General features: G+C 44.3%; 1 protein-coding gene across 1 annotated transcript in view; it reads left to right on the top strand.

Moving 5' to 3' along the window:
- Positions 1-296: 296 nt before the first annotated feature.
- cd276 (CD276 molecule) overlaps positions 297-21343 on the top strand; it is a 66971-nt gene continuing 45924 nt past the window's right edge. Inside the window, exons 1-3 of the mRNA XM_071531973.1 lie at positions 297-532; positions 7314-7409; positions 19513-19863. Of these exons, the coding sequence (XP_071388074.1) occupies positions 7364-7409; positions 19513-19863 (397 nt within the window). The 5' untranslated portion in view covers positions 297-532; positions 7314-7363. The remainder of the gene's footprint in view (positions 533-7313; positions 7410-19512; positions 19864-21343) is intronic.

Genomic DNA, 21343 nt, shown 5'->3' with positions numbered 1-21343 from the left:
GAATATTGATTGTAGTAATTGTGAAAAATGATTGTAGGTTTATTAGGAAAACTTCTGAGTATAACGGTGATCATGAAAATACGCCATTGACACTTTCTGGTGTGGGCTGAAAAGCAACTGAAAACTTACATTAATAAAACACATCATTAGAATTTCCTTACTACTGTATTAAACGGGCTTGCTGCAGGTCTGGTCTGTCCAGTAAACGGTTAATGGGGGTCGGGACTCTGAGACACTTTCCCCCCTCGGTATGACATCACTACTGGACAAAGCTGCAAGGAGTGGTTTCTGTGAAGGGAAGCGTCCCAAATCAATGGAGCATAACCGCACGCTCTGAAAAGCCTCACAGATTTATCCAACACCTAGTTTAACAAGCGGCTAGTCGCGTCTGTAGGAGTGTAGGAGTAGTGTTCACTTAGCGCTTTATGAGAGGAATGAACTGCTCACGAAAATAAAGCTCGCCTGCTATACTGAGAAAAGAGTCACCGCCGCTGGATGGTTGGTGATTTTTAAGTTTCCTTCTCCTAACATGGTAAGCCCTAACAACTTGTGTTTGAAAAAGCGAGGGTGAGCTAATGGCAAACTATCATATTGCTGGATAAGATATAAACATAGGCTACAGGCTAACTCCGGGTATTTTCTAAGACAAGCAACAGCTGGGGCACAGCAGAGCCCCATGATGAACTCAGGGGGAACTGCTTTGCATAGTTTGTTCACCATTAACTGGCTCAATATTGTTTTCTGTGGGAGTTGCTAGTAGTTTCAAAGTGAGGCAGAGGCCTACTAAGATGGTATTTTTCGTTAATTTAATTTTCACCGATGGGGCTGTAACATTTATGAATGAAACGCACTGCTCCCCCCTTTGACAAAAAGTGAACACTGCAGTTTGTCCATGTGTAATGGCAACTTTGATACTCCTCAAAATGGTGATGGAAAAAAACAAAACAAAAACAAGTCCACGTTTACAGTTGTGACTTTTTGGCAAATGTTATAACCTCGGTGTTTCTTTAGGGTCTTTTGAAGAATGAACCAGCCTCTCAGGCCAATTAATTATTTCCCATATCTCCTCACAGTTATATTACTTTACCTTCATTTGTATTGCAGTGGATGGGATTCTTTGACTAGGGACTTCTAATTGATATTAGGCCTGTACTCTGTGCTCTATGCTGCAGTGAGGATTTGGCCTGGAAGGATACTGGACTGATAGTGTGAGCAGCTGTGCTACTGGCAGGTACAGCTTCCTGTGGGATATAATAGTCTTTGATACCAAGTTGCCAATACTGCTCCAGAGGACATTATGACTGATATGGAGGGAAGACAAGAAGGTTATTTTACATTGTACTACATGCTTGATTGGGTTATTCCTGTGAAAATGCATCAGTAGTTTGTGATAGTAGATATTTATCTCAAGATTATTACATACACAGGCACAGTCAAGTAGGGTTGCTGTTGGAGTTAATATATTTTTAAGGTCTAGTTTTAAGGTTACATTACCTTTTGAAGTGGGTTGCAACACTTTATGTTGCTCAACAGTGATAGATTGTAGGAATATCTCCCACACTGCATTTCTTACTGCTGATCTAATATTTCTCAGCATGAAAGAGACACACCTTCCTTACAGTTCTTATTCTCAATACTTCACTTGTTGATTGTCTGTCATATAAAAGTGAATGTAAATGGCCCTATTGAAACCTTTCCCATATTGATACTGCGTTCTTTCATATTGCAGTGTAAGTATGAATTTGGTATGTTGTCTAGTTCTGTGAAGTGTAAATTTGACTTTGAGTGGTTTCAAAGAAAGGTGACAACTAAAATTGTCACAAGACTTCTTAGGCTAAGGAGTTTTAGACATAAACCTTTTTGAAGTTTACACAGCTCTTCTTACCTAATACGTGTCCATTTGACCAAAATAATAGAAACTCCTGGACCACGTCCCACCTCAGTGTCTCTGGTGGTTTTGGACTAATTTGGGGTGCATTTCTTTGCATGGAATAAATCCAGTCAGCCCTAAGAGGGCGAGGTAAATTCTAATCACTGCTGCCATAATGATTCCCACTTTGATCCCATGATGCAATTCTTCCTGGATGGGACTCTGAACTTCCAGGATGGAAATGTCCCCATCCTCAAGGCACGAGTGGTCACCCAATGGTTTGAGGAGCTTTACAGCAATGTTAGCCATATGCCAGTGGGAGATTAGGGCCCAGAGGATCGGTGAAATTCATTATGTTGATAGTGTTTAACAGTGACCTTGTCCTCCAGCAGAGGAGTGGACTGAAGACCAGTAGTGTCAGTGAAAGGACACCATGCTGTTACAGAACCACCATCACTGAGGGAAAGCTTATGATTGGAGCTGGAAATTGCCAGAGATTTCCCAGTAGAATAATGTGACTGTATTACAGCCATGATAAAATTGCAAATATTAATGTTCTGTGATACCTGCGATATACTGCAGTTTATCACTTCATTTCTCTTTCATTTGACCTCAGTAAAAAGCTTAATAATCCTTAGCACAATGTCAAAATGTAAAAATTAATTACATTGGTTATTATGGCTTAAAAGCTACGGAGCAATCACTGAATGAAATTCAAGCCCATTTAGACTGTCACACAGTCTTTCAGTGACCATTTCTCCATTTTACTGGCCTTCATTTTAGAGAATATCTTTGTTAATTCCAGGAACAGTCTTGAAATCTGAATAAAGAGATCACAACAGTTGGCGTCAATATTGGAAACCACCTGTTTTCTTTATTTCCCTAAAACTCTGTACAGTTCAAGTTTATTGTCGTCTTATTTTTTGTAGCTTGCAGCTGTGGTCAGCTTGTTTTGACCTTTGACAGCTGAACTGAATAATAAAAGTTGGACAGTAAAGGAAAGGAGGGAAAGGGGATTTACTTACTGGCATGGGGTTAGGAAAGTGCTTTGAGTCATTCAGCGAAAAACCCTTTGATGACTTCCTGGTGTCTGGACAACAGAGACAGAGTCAGACTGTGGTTTAGTTTCGGCACGTTGGCATACCTCAGTTCACGCTACGCTGAAGGAAAACGAATACATACCAAGAGCTTACAAATATATTCAACTCTTGTCCTTTTAAAGAGGACTCTTGTGGTATGTCTCTCTCTTTTTTCAAACACCTTCCGACTGTCTTCCTGCGGTACCTCTCTACTTCATTGAATATTTATTCCCCTTTTTTGATACTCTGTGCAGTGAATAGCCAACAGTCTCTGCCTCTGAGGGTAAATATCTCAGAAAGTGTCGCAGGCATGTTGTCTGGCAGGCTAATGCCTTGTGAAAGACGTCCAGGAGTGAGCGCTGCTGTTTTGGAAGCTTTGTGATGAGGCTGCACTACTACCCACATCCTCTCTGCTGAGCCCATAAATGGAGCCTCATGGAAAGAGTTTTGGCAGAGGCAGACCTGGAGATGAGAACAACGCTGGAATGACTCATGTGTTGATACAAAAACCCAGAGTTGGAAAACTGATCTGTTTGCTGCTCTCCCTAACTTCACCAGAAGAAGAACATTTCATACTTTAGGGCCCTTATAGATTTGCAATCAACAGCCAATGAATAATTAGACATACACTACCAGTCAAAAGTTTTCCACATTTTTTAATAATAGTAAAGACATCAAAACTATGAAATAACACAAATTATACAACAGATAGTTCCGACCAAGCAATCTGATTGGTCAACTAGACATTTAGAACGTGATCAAATCAGCATGACAGCACACCTAGCCGTGCTCATCACTAAATATTACTCCGCCATATATTATTATACAATATATTTAAATATAACTCTGTTCAGCCTTGATGTTACTAGACGCTCTGGCATCCTCCATCAGCTGTGCCGGTGAGTCTGTGACACGGCGCTACTAGCTTAAAAATACATGTGAAGTTCGCAGACGTAGTAGCTAAATCTGTCCATGGAAAAAATATTTTTTTCAGCAGATATCTTAGTTACAACAAGATTGAGCTAGCAAGGCAGTTTTGTGTTTATATGTGTGGTATTTATTCAGTTTGGGAAATCCCATGATCTCTAGAAAGCATTACGTTAGTTCAAGTTGGCTGGCTGACTCAACAGGGACTAGAAATCGTGTCTGTTGCTAGGTCGTTACTAAGGGTCGGCCTACTTGCTGGAGTAGTAAACTAGCTTCTATTACATAGGAGTTACTGACGTGACTGACTGACCAGTTATTAGTCAGACCCCATGTATTTCCAGGGAAATGGAGATAACACTAGCAAAAAGTTTTTTATTTTGAGAGCGAATTGCCCCACAATATGAATACGTTTTGATTATATCTTTTATTTTGATGGTAACTGTTGTATAATCGCAATATTATACTCGAGGGTGAGCTTTACCGTCATTATTGGCACTTCAGTGATGACCGCATCACTGAAGTCACACCCTCACACCACACCCTCTCATGTAATATTGCTTAATGGAATTATGCAGTGACCAAAAAAGTGTTAAACAAATCAAAACTATCTTATATTTCAGATTCTTTAGTAGCCACCCTTTGCCTTGATGGAAAGTCAAAGGCTTTGGAAAGAAATTCACACATAGGCATCAACTTCACTATTTATATTTGTCTAAGAAACACATTTCAAGCATTTAAGCATAAGCCTTTAGAACAAAATAGCTTTAAGATAATGAAAAACACAGTACATTTAATCAGGCGTGTCCAAACTTTCGACTGGTAGTGTAGATCCTCTGATGCACTTGGACACATCATTGGTGATACAACCCAGGGTCACTGGATGTTTCATATTCCACATCAGACACCTACGCACTGGAAACCCAGCACAAGAACCTGGCTTGTGTCCAAGTAGCCAAGTGTAGTCCAGCAGCTCACGCCTCTACCTCCACGGCCACCTTGAGAATCTCTCTGCAGCCTCTCTGCTGCGTTTGACAGCAATCCTCCCAGCAGTCAGAGTAGTAGGTGGAATTGCCACTTGCATTTTGTGAAATGTGCTGTTACATCTTTCATGCCAGCATTAACAATACCTGCTGTCTACCTGTCAGCCCATTTTTTTTGTTTTTCATGTGTATTTTGTTTAGAGCCAGCTGATCCCATTCCGTCATAGTGACCCCGGTTGGCATTACCCGTAATAGTCCTTATCCAGCTCTCACACACTCTCTCAGGGCGCAGACACTTGCCTCCAGGGTACAGCGGGGAAGGCAGGAATAGAGAGCACAGGCAGACAGGAGGGCATGGATGGAAGGAACTGAGTGTACACCAAGAGAGGAAACAGACCTCTGTGTCTTTTCCTTTTTGTGCTAACAATGTAAATTTTTCATTGCGGTGAAAACAAATGGTGAGATCACTGGTGATCTCACACTGTTAAAAAGGATATGCTTTTGTCAAACACATCTGTTTCACATGCGACACACCACATTAAATGGCAACGCGAAGCAACACTACACATGACAATACAATGCAAAACAACACAAGGATATGTTGAACATGGCACATCCATTCAGTGCGGCTTTTGAATCCATTCAGAATCGTCTCTCCTTTGTACATGAGTTTTGAACTTTTGAGTTATGCGTTGAGATCAAAGAAATGTAATGCTTTGATGTCATCACATTGCATTGCTTGAATTAGATGCTTTTTTCCTTTTTCCTTTTTGATAGATTGTCATTTCCAATATCTATATTAAGCATCTAGTATGAAAAAAGACATGTTTAAAATGGAGACAGAACCTTGATGTTTCATAAAATGTTCTTTTCTTTCACAGGCAATGCAATATGATGATTTTATAGGACTGTATTTTCCTTGATCTTTGGGGCTCATTAACTCAAAACACAGAAAAAATATTGGGAAAATTTAGGAAAATGACTGCTTCAGCAGAATAACAAGTTAAAAGTCAATAAATGTATGCTATTTGGGGGCAGCTTTTATCTAAAGCGCTGCAAGTGCAGGCATTTTTAGCATGGGTGGGCCCGATGGGAATCAAACCCCCAACACTGGCAGTGATAGTGCAGTGTTCCACCCACTGAGCTCACCAATTTCAGTGGAATTATTACTCTTTAATGAAGTAGAAATACACTGAGAGGGTAGACTGCCCACTTCTCTTTTAAAAACAAACCAATAAAAAATACACTCAAGTAACTTAGTTTATTTATATGATGCCCTTTGGACTGTGTCCCTAAAAGCAGCATTGCCACATGATGGGGTCACACTTGTTCTAATTTTATCGTGTTTATTCCCCGATTGCTCAGCCCACAAAATGCTGAATATGTCAGTTTTATAATAGAAACTCTTCCCCCTCCCCTTCTCTCTTTTTTTTTTTTTTACTTTACTCTGTTTCTTCTTGTACTCAACACACCTTGAAAGCATTATCAGTATTTTCTGTTTATCTATCTATCTATCTATCTATCTATCTATCTATCTATCTATCTATCTATCTATGATGGATATCTGACATTTCACATGTAGAGGTGGCTGATGTGGCTGTAGCCACTCCAAGTCTAAGATGTTTCCTCTGAGCATCCAAGGGCCACATGGAGAATGACTCATCTTCCCTGTCACCCTTGGAAGGCCCTCTTCGTCGTCTCAGCTCTACTCTGTCTAAAAGAGAAATGCCTTGTACATTGCAAATACTGAAGTAGTCACCTTCAGAATTCACATATCAGATAAGTTGTCAGTCACAAAAATGATTGTACTCGACTTTCACATAGTCTTTACTTTATGCATGCATTGCATTGTCTTATGCGGCAAAACCCCACCCACCTGGGACACCAAGCGGGTTGAAACAAAGACTGAGAGTATTATTTGTTTTGCTCACCTCACTCTCTTACCTGATGCCACCGGTTCAAATTTCTGAAGCGGCTGGGAAAGTGTGGGTGGGGAAAGTGAACGAGTTGCACTCTTCCTCCCTCAGCAACTACTGTCAAGGTGCCTTTGAGCAAGGCACTGAACCCCCAACTGCTGCAGACAGTGGAGCTGCTCAGTGGCCACCAGTAAGACTATGGTTATACTGGGCAGCTCCCAATGTGAATGTGTGGAACAGTATGAATGTGAAACAGGGTGTTGCTGAAAAAGAGCATGCTTGCTCAACAAATGAGAATGTTGAACAAATGGTGACAACAAATTAAATTAATTAAAAAAAAAACATTCTGCCACACCCTCTTTTCCACACATCTTGAATGCATCATCAGTATTTTGCCATGAGGTTTTTGTTCATTTCACTCATTTTCTACCTTTCATCGGGACCTTCCTATAACAACCATGTTATTATACTGTTGTGTCTTTGATCAGCTTGGCCCGCGCTGCACGGAGTCTCATCAGATGTCTGTGTTTTTTCCCCACAGCGCTGTGTCTGACGAGGTCGACCCGTGGTTCGAATCCCCCCTGGAAGACCATGCTGTCCCTCCTGCTGGCCGCGATGCTGGCTGTCCAAGCTCTTGGTGGGTGTTGCCCCTGCCCGTGCCCTGCCATTATCCACAGATCACAGTCACCGCTGTGGGAAATGCCACCGCCGGTTAAACAATACGCCCTGCAGGATCTATTAGTCTTCCCCCTTCAAAGGCTTCACTGGGCAAAACAACAGTTCAAATGAGGCTACTCCCAAAAGTAATACGCCAACAGTCGGAAAGCTATAAAGCCTCCCTGTTTAAACTCTTATTTATCCAGACAAGTTGACGAAGAACATATTCTTATTTACACAAACGGCCCGCCTGGGGGAGTAAAAACACATTTTTCATAGTAATTCCAATACGTTTGATTTTTAGAGGGTCGTGACTCTGTGATACGGGAGTGTGTTTTTTTTCTATTATTCTTATTATTCGGCTTGTAAAGCAGAAAGGCTTTGCCCTTCTCCAGACAGGTGAAGAGTAGCGCCTGGGGCTCGGGTGAGGCCTTGGCGAAAAATTCTAAAAAAAATGCTCGAAGTGCAGTTTTTCGGCTGTGACTCAGAGAGTGCGGTGTGGGAGTCCTCTCATATTTATAACACAGGGAAGCAGGATGGTGGTTGATGTTGCAATTGAGGATACATAACTCAGGCGCAAAGTTTCACTTCAGTAGAAGCGGCGCTCGAAGCAAAACCTGTGTCATCATAAAAAAGAAACAAATGGCCGGCGCTCGCTCGATAACGTCTCACGACACGGTAAATAAAAGAAGGGAATTGAGCATGTCAAGAAAAGGATCAACACTGCATATATTTTAGGACTTCCTTTTCCCTAGACTCTGTGTGGCTGATACATAACTTCAATTCAAATTTCATAGTGTGTGATATTCCTTTATATGAGTGTATAGCCTGCGATACACACTATACACTGAAAGCCCCACCTGCGAACCAGGGAAGTAGAGGGAGGAAGTCATCCCACGGTAAAACGTGGCCTGCAGACTTTTGGCAAACTTGCAAGATTCACAAACTCGCAAAGAATTGTTATGGTACAAAGTGCTATAATTTACAAAAAGCGATTTTTGTCCGTCTCCTCTGCTCTTTGCTTGAACTGACACATCCTCCTATGGGCTGCCAGTAACACATTTCAATCTCGACTCAGTAGACTTAAGTATCTTCAGTGGTTCATTAGGGTCCTATTCTCTCCCAGCTCTAATGGGCCTCCGGCCTGCTCATTACTGGCTGTGTGGCATCCACTGCCTAACTCGCTCCTCTCACTGGGAGGGAGGAGGAGGAGGAGGAGGTGTCAGGGACTGATGGAGCTCTTTAACTCACTGGTAATGGGCTATTGTAGCTCACACAATGATCCACTTTCTCTCTGCTAACCGGAGGACTAAGTGAATTAGTCGGAGTCTAGTTTGCTGCTATAGCATGCACATGTAACATTGTATTGTGGTACAAAAAAAATCAGTGTATGCATTGTGGAGCTGATAATGTTATATTATATAATTTATAGCTATTTTCTGATATGAATAACTACAGCTATGCAGCATGATTCACATTTTATGAAGCTTAGGCACCTTTACTCCTACTTTAAGTCTTAGTTTGTGTGTAATATTTTATTTTGAACACAGTAGCATGTCTTTAATCACTTTGCGGGCTGAGGATAAGGCACAGTCCTTCCATTTTCCAGCAGTGCAGTAATTGTCCGGGAAATGAGCTAAAGGTCTACTTGGTTGCCTTTGATTTATAAACAGCCATGTTGTGCTTCCATTGGCCACACAGAGAAAAAAGATACACACATGCAAACACAGGAGTAATTATAAGTGGGTGTGCCCGTGTCTGTGTGTGTGTGTGTGTTTGTGTGTTTGTGTGTTGATGTGATGCAGGGCCTCCTGGGCATAGTTAGGATTACTGGCTATAATCTTCCTTGTCTTCAGCGGTGTCACTGCTCTGTAACGCCAGCAAATGCCCATATCTGCAGACAAGATTACATTCTGGGGTTTCTGCCGCACACTTCCCAATGTGAGAACCCTATTTGTGGCAGAAAAACACAAGGAGAGTACATGCCAGTGCTGTCATCCTAACACAGTAACATTGTCTCTGTGGCTCCCAACTCTATCCTGACTCAGGAGTCAGATGATGGATCATTCTGGGTGATACCACTCCCTGATGTTGCTCATACAGCATAGCACAGCTGTTGTCTCAGTGCCGCTGTGGAGGGGCTTGTCTGTAATGAGATTTTTTTTGTGTTTTTTTTGTACTCAAATCCATATACTTTTATAATACACTATGGGGGAATGATCAGTATATTCTCACTGTAAGCACTTCTCTATCATACAGGAATGTTTGTTCCATCCATTGAGGCACTGTGGCTTTGACCCTTGACCCTACTGGTTGCTTATAATAAGACAGTCAAGCAGTTTAAGTTTATTCTACTCTCTCACTCACCGTTATTCTGGATATGAGTGTCAGCGAAATGCATAAAATGTCAATGTATATGTACAGTAATGGCTGAGCCGCAGCAGCAGCACAGTACAGTAACATCCTTGGCTAGCTCCGACGCAGCACACAGCAGTGTCAGCCAGTGGCAGAGCTAACAGGAGGCTGTCTAGCTAATTGCTTGTTGTTGTCATGCTCTCTGTTCAGTTAGCACAGCCACCAGGCTGCCAGAGCGCACCGTGTGCAGCTCTTAGCACCCAAACAATGAAAGCAAAATTGTATTCATGCAAATGCAGAAATGGCAAGCTGACCTGATTTCGCTCTCAATGATGGGAGCAGTGAGGTAATTCAAATTAATTAGCATAATTGGATAGATTGCATCTAGCGTGGCAGTCGGCGGGCAGACGTTATGGCAGGGCCTCGGAGCGTGAAAATAGGCCGCTCACGCCCGCATCTCTGGTGTACTCTTTAAAGGTCTGCTAACTATGAATGCCCTCTTCCTGTCCTCCTTTTCTCTTCACAGCAATTGATTCTGCAGAGAGGGGACGCTTTAGCCTGTGCAGAAATTCAATTTAGGGTTATTACCCCGTATCAGTGATGTTCTTGCTAATTTGATTGCGTCCAGTGAAGTATCCTTTTAAAAACAATCGAGGACAGGCTCGACAAAGATTGCTTTCGCCGCAATGCATACATAATGACCGGTCTCTGTTGGCTTGCCACTGCCCCCCACCCGCCTCCCCCCTCCCCCCTCCCCCCCTCTGCCCCGCTTCCTTCCCACCGCTTTCCAGCTCCTCTCTTCTCACAGTGTGCTCATTGAAACAGAGTGCATTACCCAACAAGCACCTCATGATTATTTCAACAAGTCCTAAAAATGCTGCCTTGTGGGATCGCTTAAAAATTGATATGGGTAATATGCCGAGATTGCAGTTCTGGAGGGGGAGAGGGGCCTGCAGCCATATGTGGGTCTGCTGCGTGTCTAGTGGGCTGTGATGAACGGGATGAGCGGACGCTGATCTGTGCTTGGAAAGCATCAGTGCTGCCGACTTGCTGAGGAAGCAACCCGGCAGCTGACACAGGGAGACACTTACCTCCAGGGTGTTGCTTTGGTGACGTGGCGCTGGTGGTGTCAGGCATGGCGGCTCCGTCATCCAGACGACGCACAGCTGGCCACAAACTCACCCTCCCTAATGCCGCCTTCACATGGCTCCTGGTGCATAAAAGCAGCGAATCAGCAGGGGGTTTCAACCTGTGAAGGAGCTAAAAACTGCCTCCCTCCCTGACAAGTCTCTGGTTATTACAAGGAGCAGATGTAAAAAGCCTGCCTCATCAACAGGATTAGAGACAAACCCTCTTTGCCACCGTATCATAACAGAATCTTTCTCATCAACTCTGCCTGGCTCCTCTGTAATCATATGCGGAGTGTATATGCACCGCCATAACCTCCCATCATTTGAAATTAGCTGCACTCAACTCAGGTCTGACCCCGCGACCCTCCTGCCTCCTGTGCACCGGCCTACCTCCTCCCCTCTCTGTCCCTGACCTCCTGCTCATCACAGGCTCTCTGTCTCTCAGGTTAGCGTGCCAGAGGCTTGCCCTTATCTGCCCACTCTTCTTCAGCTGGCCCTATTATCTAGCTGCCGGAGCCCATTAGCAGGTTATTGACGGGATATGAGAGGCAGCGCACATCTGTGGAGGGAGCAAGATGGAGGAAGTGTGAAAAAGGGAGCGAGAAAGGAAAAAAAGAGAGAGAGAAAGAGCACAGAAGTGAGTCCCATCTTGATTTATGACGTGGCTGAAAATAAGCAAGTCAGAGTCCTTGTCTTCTCTACCTGCCGTCACCTGTATCTCTCCCTGCTCTGCTCCATGATGGCTCCCTGGAGCAAGGCTGGGAAAAGAAGAGATTATGTTCAGAGCTGAATGTTGAAAGCGACCCCATTACACTGCAGCAGGCTTTAAGACCGACTTAATCTCATCCATATTGTGCCTCCCTCACTGAGAGGCCATTTGAAAACCACTGCTCAAGAAACAGGCTCTTTTTCCAGAGTGCTAATTTTGAACCGTATCATGCTGACTATACACACGCTGCCATCACTGGCCTTAATGTTTCCCAGATGCTTATGTTTTTTTATGTGTTCAGATGGGAGTACTATGGACATCTACATCTGCTCCGGACAGCATGAAATCAAAAGCTAGCTTTCCCTTTAGACTTTTACAGAAATTGGTTATATCATAAGAAAAACCAGTATGAAAGGGATCCCAGATCCTTTGAGCAAAAACCCTTTGATATTCAGGTGGTGCAAAATGTCCAGAATGAAAATGCATTGAGCTGTAGTTACGCTCAGCGCCAGACGGGGGCAGTAGTGTAAAAGCATATTTCTCCAGCTCGTCATCTCAAACCTACCTACCTACCATTGCAGCCTGTGAGTATTGCACCTGTTTACTTTGCTGTGTCAATATTGCCCCTGCAATTTGCCTCCCAGTGTTGGTTCTTGATTTTCCTCGTGTAAGAACTCATATTAATGTAGTTCTCCTATGTCATATGTTGCAGCAGGGAGGGCTTTAAACATACCCTTTAAACATGTGTACCTACTGTGTTTAATGAATGGCTCTAGTGGCTGTGTGAGTAGCTGTACCCACTGTCTGTTATCGAGCCGTCTTCATTATTACCTCTATGAAGGTGAGACCAGGAGATGCTAATCTTTGTGTGGTTGAATGGTATTGAGCTGAGGCAATTTGAAGTGCAGTCGTATTGTGTTTGTTTATTGAAGAAGCTGATATGAGGCGCAGGGTTATTGAGCGAGAAGGCCTTGGGTCGGTATTGAATCACATGTTAAAGTGTGTGTGCTGGTTTGTGTGTGTGTGTGTACGTGTATGTATCTGCGTGTATGTTACACATTGAACAAAATATGAAATGAATCTGAAGTCAGTGAATTGTGAATATTATCATACGTCACTGTAGATAACTGTAGAAAATACTAAGTTGAACAATGAAGTTGTGCCTGCTTGCCTGTGGTGTGTGCACGTATGTTTGTGTGCATGTGCGTGTGTGTGTATGTGTATGTGTGTGTGCATGTGTGTGTGTGAGAGAGAGAGGTGAGAGTACACAGATGTGGGCCCCTTGTGTTCCTCTGTATATATGTGTGTGTGTGTGTGTGTGTGTGTGAGAGAGAGACTGTCCCAGGTCATGCTCATGGGAACCTCTCTGCTCTAGAGCGGCTTTGTAACAGTGTCTCCATTGTAGTGTCAGAATACCTTGTGTCCAATTCCTCAGACAGGGTGCTGCTGTGGAGCTGTCAAGAGCCAGACTGGAGTGGAATATCAATGTTTCCTATGGCCTGTGTTTGTCTGTATGAAATGGTGTGTGTGTGTGTGTGTGTGTGTAGGGTGGGATATTGTTAGGATTTTATCAGTACTCATACTTATCGATACTCTACTCCACTGATGCAATAGAATGTGACCGTAAGGTAGTCGTCCTGTGTAATGCTTGTCCCCCCATCACTAGTTATTGCTACCTACACAATTAGGTTTTATACACAGCTAGTTCTCTCTGGTTGTCAGGTCAATATAGGAAAACAGTCTCCTTCCGAAATATAATAATGATTTAATGATTTCATTGATCTTTTCTTACAAAAAGTAGCATATTTGGTGGTATAATTAGTTGCATTTTAAATACTTTTTAAACTCATGGCCACTGGAGCAAGGGATGGCTGCAGCTTGACTAGTATCAATGGATATCTATGGATAGAATAGTATCTAGTATCTATAGTATCTATGGATAAGAAATTGCCGCTGGGTAAGAAGTAGCCTTGCTATTTCTCTCGTTTCCCTAAGTTCACACTATTGGACTTGTTTATTTTGACAAGGTACGTTACCTTGACTGATATTTTGAGGAATCTCATCCAGCAGAATCTTTGCTCAAGCAGCCAATCATATAACATATTCCACAGCTTCAAATTTATGCCATGCTGGAATTGCAAATGTTTCGACAGATTGCTGGTGTTGCCCCTTTCCTCACAACATCTTTTTTACTTAAACGGTGTCTAGCTTCCATCTGCTTTATTAAAGTTGGCCCACACTTTTGAATGTTTTAACCTCTCCATCATGATTGAAATGCACATAACGTAAACAGACAACGTCAATCACTGTGTCGTTGCTAGGGGCTTGCTAGAAAGCACCATGATGCTGGGCTGTAAAGGAAATGCCTGAGAAGTTATATGTGATCAAACTAAAATGGATTAGATAGTCAAGAACCGATAGCAGGACTGTTTGTGCATTCGTGTGCTTTTGGCAATATCAAAATATATCAAAATGAATTTCCGAGTTGGAAATTTTGCATGCACGCCATCCAAAGTAGGATGATTAAGCCGGATGCTCGGAGAAAATTTTGCTACACGAGTTTCAACAAGCTCATCAAATTAGCTTGTTAAGCTGCAGGAGGTCCATATTTGTTTATTGTATGTCTTCCGTGTTTGATTTTCCAACAAAATAGCACATGAATGCAACACTGTATAGCAGCCGACTTGGAAATCCCGGATGTCGGACCTTTCCAACGACACATGAACTGATAGGTGCTGATAGGTGTTTCAGTTCCGACCAATCAGGAACCGGTACTTAATTTTGGCACCAGTTCTTGATAACCAACCATCATTGTGTGTACATGTGTGTGTGATTTTGTATGAAACTGTGTGTGCGTGTACATGCCTAGACTGGCCATCTGGCTATTCTGGCTAAATCCAGATGGGCTGACTCACTTTTGGGCTGCAGGACCAGGTGTTTTAAAAATTAAATAAATAAAATGAAAAAAGGCTCCAAAGCTGCATCTTTCTGTGTTGAACACATTTGCGTTTTATGCAGTGCATGTTTGGGTGTGTCGCTGAGCGAGCGACAGGAAGAGAATGAGAGAGAAGTTGGTTCAAGTAAACATTGTACACTTGGCTGTTGTTTCACCAGCCTTAGTGATGATATTGCAGTAATTGCCTGTATCCACTTCATTTTTGGCTTATTATTTTGTGAAGGCCTTTGTCTATAAATATGGACATTATTTGGATGCTGACTTCTGTATAGCTTGTTTATTTGTTGATCATAGGCTATTGTTTCATAAAAGCAGACTTCTCCTGTAGGCCTATAGTGCATTTATTACCTATTAACCTCTAGCCCACTCTTTTGCTGGTGTCTGCTGTAGGCTTTAACTTGAGGTGCATCTTGTCTTTTGCATATCGACCACAGCTATTTAATTAAAGCCCACATCATAGTCCGATGCAGTGCATTTGATTCATATTGTAAGTCTTTATGCTGTCTAAATGATACCCTAGCTTGGAAGATCATCTCTTCAAAATAGACTAGTTGACTTTAATTGGCATGCTTGATTTTATTTTAGATATTCATATCAGAAGTTTAGTTGTAACAAGTGACAAACACAGTAAGCTTGTTTTCTGTAGAGGTTTCAATGCCGACCGCCAGTCGTGAGTCAAACTAAGGTTCAAGGTTCAAAGGTTCAAAGGTTCAAAGGTTCAAAGGTTCAACCTAACTACATAACTAAATTAATCGATGGATGGATGGATGTGCCAGACGAGGCAACTAATGCCTGGGCTGATTTTTGTTTCCAGTCTAGTCCTGTGCATGTATGAAATTGTGCGCATGTGATTCTGTGCTCATACCTGTGAGTGCATTTGAGTGTGTGCACGTGCGCTCACCCGTCTGCATCAGCCAGGGCGAGGTGAGATGTCACCTCTAGTGAGTGTGGCTCAGGAATTTATTTACAGCCATGCGTGTCACCCTGTCAGCGCCCGGCCTATGGAAGCTGTGATCCTCTTACCTACCGTCTGCCTGCCGCCTGCCACACTGTCTCTCTCTCAGTCTCACACTTGGCCCCCATGCTCACCTCACATGCTGAGCTAGAATCAGTATGAGAAACGCCGGAGCGGGTCAAGCGTCTCCAGCGGCACGCGCACCTGGCAAACCCAAGGAAAGGATGATGAAGGAGCCGTAGACGGGCGACAGGATGATGAGGAGTCCTGAAAGCAGAATAGAGAGAGTGAAACGTGAGTGTCGCTCGCGGGCTTTTTGCTAGCCGGCCCCTGTACGGCGCCGCTCGGTGGGGCCCGCTGCCAGCGCTCGCGAGGGCCATAATGAGTTTATTTCATGTCGGCCGTGAAAGTGCCCGGCTCCGTCTCGCAAGCACTCAAACAGAGCCGGGGCCCATAAACACAAAGTGCAGTGTGTAAATCCCCCACAGCCTGCCCTCTCTGCAATTCTGAGCGTCTCTTTATCGGGAGGGAGAGGGAGAAGTGACGGGACCCCCTCACCCCCTCACCCCACACCCCTCACCACCCCGCCTCCCGGAGCCCCCTTGGAGACACCGAGGGCCTGGCTAGAGGCCATGGCCCAGCCTGCTCACCAAAGAATGACGCTTGTGTTATCATCTTTAACCTCTGCTGCTGCTTACACTCGTCTCTCTCCAGAATGTTGTTTGTTTTTTTGTTGTTGTTTTTTTCATGCAGAGCCCAGACGTGAAGAGGGCTGATCAAACGGCCGGCTACTGTACAGAACACGCTGTTTGTTCTAAACATCGCGGCAGATCAAAAACGAGCCGGAGCCAAGCGCGCAGCGTTTTCGCCCCGGCTCCCGGTATTTCACCTCTGACGAATAGGGCATCAGATGTGCCTTTTTCCGTGACGTCAGCCGGCCCAAGCATCTCCTCCTCCTCTCGCATCCCTTCCCCGCTATGAAGCCACGCAAAATGCTCTCTCTGTGTTCTCTCTCTCCGAGCGTGGGTCAGTGTGTTAACACAAGGTTCCTGTATAGTGCTGCTTCTTCCCAGGGCCTTGGAGCTGGCGGTAGGTCACTGGTTAAAGAAGCAGAGTGAGAGAGAGAGAGAGAGAGAGAGAGAGAGAGGAGGAGCAAGATGTAGAAAGAGAAAAGGGAGTATCTATCTCTCTCCTCTCTGACATGGCTTTGGTCTGTGTTAAGGGATTAGTGTGTGAGGCTCCACCACATACACCCACCCCACCCACCCCCTCCCTTGGCTTGTTTCCTGATATTATCTTTAAGTGTGAGCTCAATGCTGCCCTCTCTCTCTCTCTCTCTCTCTCTCCCTCTCTCTCTCTCTCTCTCTCTCTCTCTCTCTCTCTCTCTCTCTCTCTCTCTCCCCCTCTCTCTCTCTCTCTCTGTCTCTCCCTCCCCCCTTCCTGTATGAACTCAGTGGTGTGAGTCATCCCAGGCTGCTCGGGGAGTGATTTAATTGCTCTCTCTCCTCCTTCTTCCACATGCACGTCTCGCAGAGGGCTGTCACTGACACTCCACTCCTACAAAAATCGCCAGCTACCTATTCATTACTGCATAGGTTGGGCCACCTCCAAAGACAGCAAAAATACACACTCCAGAAATCTGCGTTGTTATCCCCACTGATGGCGGAACAATGCCGCCTGCTCCTGCCATGCTTTGCCCTGATAACTCTGCTATATTGTTTGCTGTGCTATAGCCCCGCTGAGTAAGTGTGGGCGCAGTATGGGGCGATAGAAAACCCCCACAGCACTAGAAGAGCTTTTGTAATCACAGTAAAGGAAAAAAAGCCGCTCTGCCATTTTCTCCACAGGGGTCAGAGAATTGTTGTGTCACTGGCAATGGCACTTTGTTGAGGTTGGTATTTGCAGAGGCTTGTTCTTTGGTCTGCTCCAGGTCGGCATGGAGTAGTGCAACGTTTTCTTCTCCTGACCCATTCAAAATGAATGGCAACACCAACTCATGACCCCTGGCGCAGCCTCACACCTGAAGAACGGTGAACTGTGACTGAAAAACACATTATTTTCCCATTTTCAGGCTGCTTCATTTCATAGAATATCGGAGGAAGCTTAGAATCCTAAAACATTTATTTCACAAGAAACAAAGCATTTTTATTTGATATTTGTAACATTCTCCACATTCCGTAAATCATCTCACAACCCCTTTATGCAACCCCCCCCCCTCAAAACCCCGCCCATCCCCAAAATCATCTCACGACCCCATGAAGGGCCCCGACACCCAGCTTGAGAACGGTGCATGGGATATTTGGAGAGCCCTCTGTGTGCTCTACTTTCCCCACTGGCTTGCACTTGTGAAGTTAGGCAATAGGTGGCAGTGTTCCTACAGAGGAGTAGGCGGGTGGGGATGTGATGTGGACACAGTGCCTTGCAAGGATTGGCTGTGTGAGTGTTCGAAAATAGCTCTGCCTTGACTTAGCAATACCCGTCCATATATTAACCCTCAGATGAAAGACTTGTTTGTTGTTAATAGGGAAAGCAATTATTGCACCTCTGCAGTAGTCAAATCTACTTCATATCAAAGTGGTGTAACATTGATGTTGGCTGTTCTGCGTGATAGACGGGGCTCAACAAGGGGTGAAGAGGCTAAAACGGCACAGTGATTAGAACAATTACAAAGGCTGAGTATAAACTAGAGTGTATTGCTCCAGGGGGCCGGCTGCCTTTTTCTCCCCTGTGATGCTGATGAGTGTCTCAGAGTTGTATAAGAGCAGACAGGGATCAATGGAGAATGCTGACTCTTGAGGATACTATAGGTGTACTCTGGACTGCTTGAGATGGCTACTAAACCAGAATGATTATGCAGTGTACTATCTGTTCTTGGCCTAGTCTAGACAAGCCGTACAGACACAGACGCACACACACACAAATGCACCAAAGAGTCAACATTGAGTACCTTTAAGTAAAAGTATTGGGCAAAAAGCGGTGTCACCCTTCATTCCCACAAAAACACAAACTTAAGAGTTTCAATGCAGTTATATTCTTCCCACCAGATCTTTTTTAAAGATTTAACTAAAGCTATACAGATGTTGTTGCTTCCTTGGTTCAATCTCAGTACACAGAGCCATCGCTAGGAGGCAAAGCCTATAGGAACACAAACAAAGTCCTCATGCTTACCTGAAGATCCCTCCTCCGCTTTTCTCTCGCCTTCAATCCCATCTCACCCGCTCTCTGCTACCACGGTGCACAAGCAAAGTGGATGTTTCTGTTGCAATCAGAGCCTACATTTCAAAATACTGCACTGATTTTTTTTTTTTTTTTTGTAATCTGTCAAAGACATTCAAATTTGAGTAGGTGTCAATCTGTCACATTTGAACACAGCACACTGAATTAATGCTGTCACTGTGATTCAGTGAATCTGTTTTTACCAGACCTGGTCCAACTAGTATTTGCCAATTATTGTTTATGATTTATTTTACTACCTACGTGCCAAATGGGTGAGGTTTGCCATATAAGGTAACACAATAAGAACCACAAAGTTTAGACCAGTGGTTCTCAACCTTTTTGGCTTGTGAACCCTTAAAAAAAGCGATACCTACTCTTGACCCCCCACAGGCTACATATGCAGTGGTGAACATTTCAACCAAACATTTTCCCTAATCAGGTTGTTACATATGATAAATTATCAGCGGAGGCATGAAAACTATTCAGTATTTTACAAGAAAAAAGCAAAAATTAAAGAAAAAACAGAAAAAAATCCCATAAATCACCATAAATCCCCCTAGGGAGGTCCTGACCCCTAAGTTGTGAATCACTGGTTTAGATGATCACAGGAAAGCCAGGAAAGCTGCAAGTGAATTTATTAGACGTTCCTGTAACTGACAGCTTAAACTGCACCTGCTCTAGTGCTCTAATTAAAACAAACACTAACAATTATTATTTATTCAACTCAGGTCTGTTTTTTGTGTCCTGTCTCCTCTCATGTAGCTGTGATGGAGGTGCACGTCCCCGAGCTGCCGGTGGTGGCGCTGCACGGCCGGGACGTCACGCTCAACTGCTCCTTCAGCCGCTCCGGCCCCTTCGACCTGTCTGACCTGAGCGTCTTCTGGCAGCTGACGGACACCAAGCGCAGCGTGCACGGATACTGGGAGGGCCGCGACCAGCTGGCCGACCAGGCCGAGAGCTTCGCCAACCGCACCAGCTTGTTCCCCGCCCGGCTGGGCGCGGGCGACGCCTCGCTCCTGCTGCGCAGGGTGGAGGTACCCGACGAGGGCAGCTACACCTGCTTCGTCCGGGTGCAGAACTACAGCAGCGCCGCTCTGCTGCTGCAGGTGGCTGGTGAGTCACAGGACACATACTGTATGTAGTCAAACAGATCGGCATGCGCTTATACAGTATCTCGTACACAAACATGTACTGTAGACGTACACACACACACACACACACACACACACCAGGACTGGGGTCAGCTCACTTTTTTTCCCTTTTCTTCTAAGGATGCATACTATACATTATATCTAATACAGTAACTAGAGCATGAACGGTTGCTTTATTATTACCTACTATATGAATAGTAGTTTCATTTTACACTTTGAATCGATTGCTTTGAAAGCGAATTGACCCCAACACTGATACACACACACACGCACAAATAGTATGCAATTGAATTTGTTGATTGTACACTTACCTCTGTAGCACCTGATTTCATTTCTTCACACTCAGAGCCGCCCAGCTCTGTGTTTGGTCAATAAGCCCTGATTGTGGTCTCTGTCATGGTCAATATCTGCAGACTTTGATTATTAGCTGTTGTTAGGTCAATCAGCCATGGCTAACATCTTTCCTGCTGTGTGACTACAACACCTGTCTTCACAGCTGAGAGCCTTTTATTTATTTATAATGATGACTGCACGGCTTTACACATTTTTTAGATGAACTAGTCCTTTTCCCTTTCTTTCTCACATTTCCATATCTGTTGTTAGATTGTTCCTGTACTCTCTAAGGATGGATGTGCATTAGGCAGTGTTAATGAATAACATTTTTCCTCTTGGCTGGGGAGAGGGAAAACAATGTCTCCAACAGTGACAAATTGGTTCCATTTTATGCATTAGATTTATAGATGTTCTATTTTTAGCCGACATTTACAGTTAACATTGTAGACTTCCTTCCTGCTGCGCTCAGAGAAAATGAAAGGAGGCCTCAATGGAAATCTGCCTGTCAGTCAAATGGATAGCTGGGGAAGTTGGTGTGTAGCACACTAAATCTGTCTTTGTGTTGAGAGTCCACTTTTCAAAAGGCAGCTCAGACAAACTTATTTCATCTCCCCCTCCGCCCCACCCCCATTGTTTGCTGTGCTATGATTGGCTCTGGGAATACAGCAGCCTCTCTCTCCGCCACCTCTGCACTCGCGTTGTAGCTCGAGGGATCGCAGAACCGTGATTCCAGCCGATGCTGACGATTCACCCCTCACCTCCGCCCCTCCCCGCTCGCTTTCATGCCAAAGGCTGAGTCGTCCCCAATCTCTGAGCCTGCCAATTTCCCCCCAGGCCCGCCTCCCACCTCCACCTCCCGGCCCGGACCATATTTCCTCCTCGGGAGTGGCTCGGCGCCGCGGCTCTCTTGGGGGAGCGGGGTGACAGTGTAGGGGGACTCAGCATCAGGATGTGCCACAGATGCTGTCTGTGGGATCTGAAGCTCTGTGTTATGCTAAGCTCCCTAAATATAATTAAGAATTTAATGGGAATCATGTCAAACAGTTCCCAGGGTGTCTCTCGCTGCTGAGAATCTAACTGAACTCAGTATGTGTCTGCCGCTTCCTCAT

Source organism: Centroberyx affinis, unplaced genomic scaffold (assembly GCF_046629955.1).
Source record: "Centroberyx affinis isolate AG114_WGS23_722 - 3 ecotype Tasmania unplaced genomic scaffold, CSIRO-AGI_Caff_v1 ptg002151l_1, whole genome shotgun sequence".
Taxonomy (NCBI): domain Eukaryota; kingdom Metazoa; phylum Chordata; class Actinopteri; order Beryciformes; family Berycidae; genus Centroberyx; species Centroberyx affinis.
This window is presented reverse-complemented; position numbering and strand designations above follow the sequence as displayed.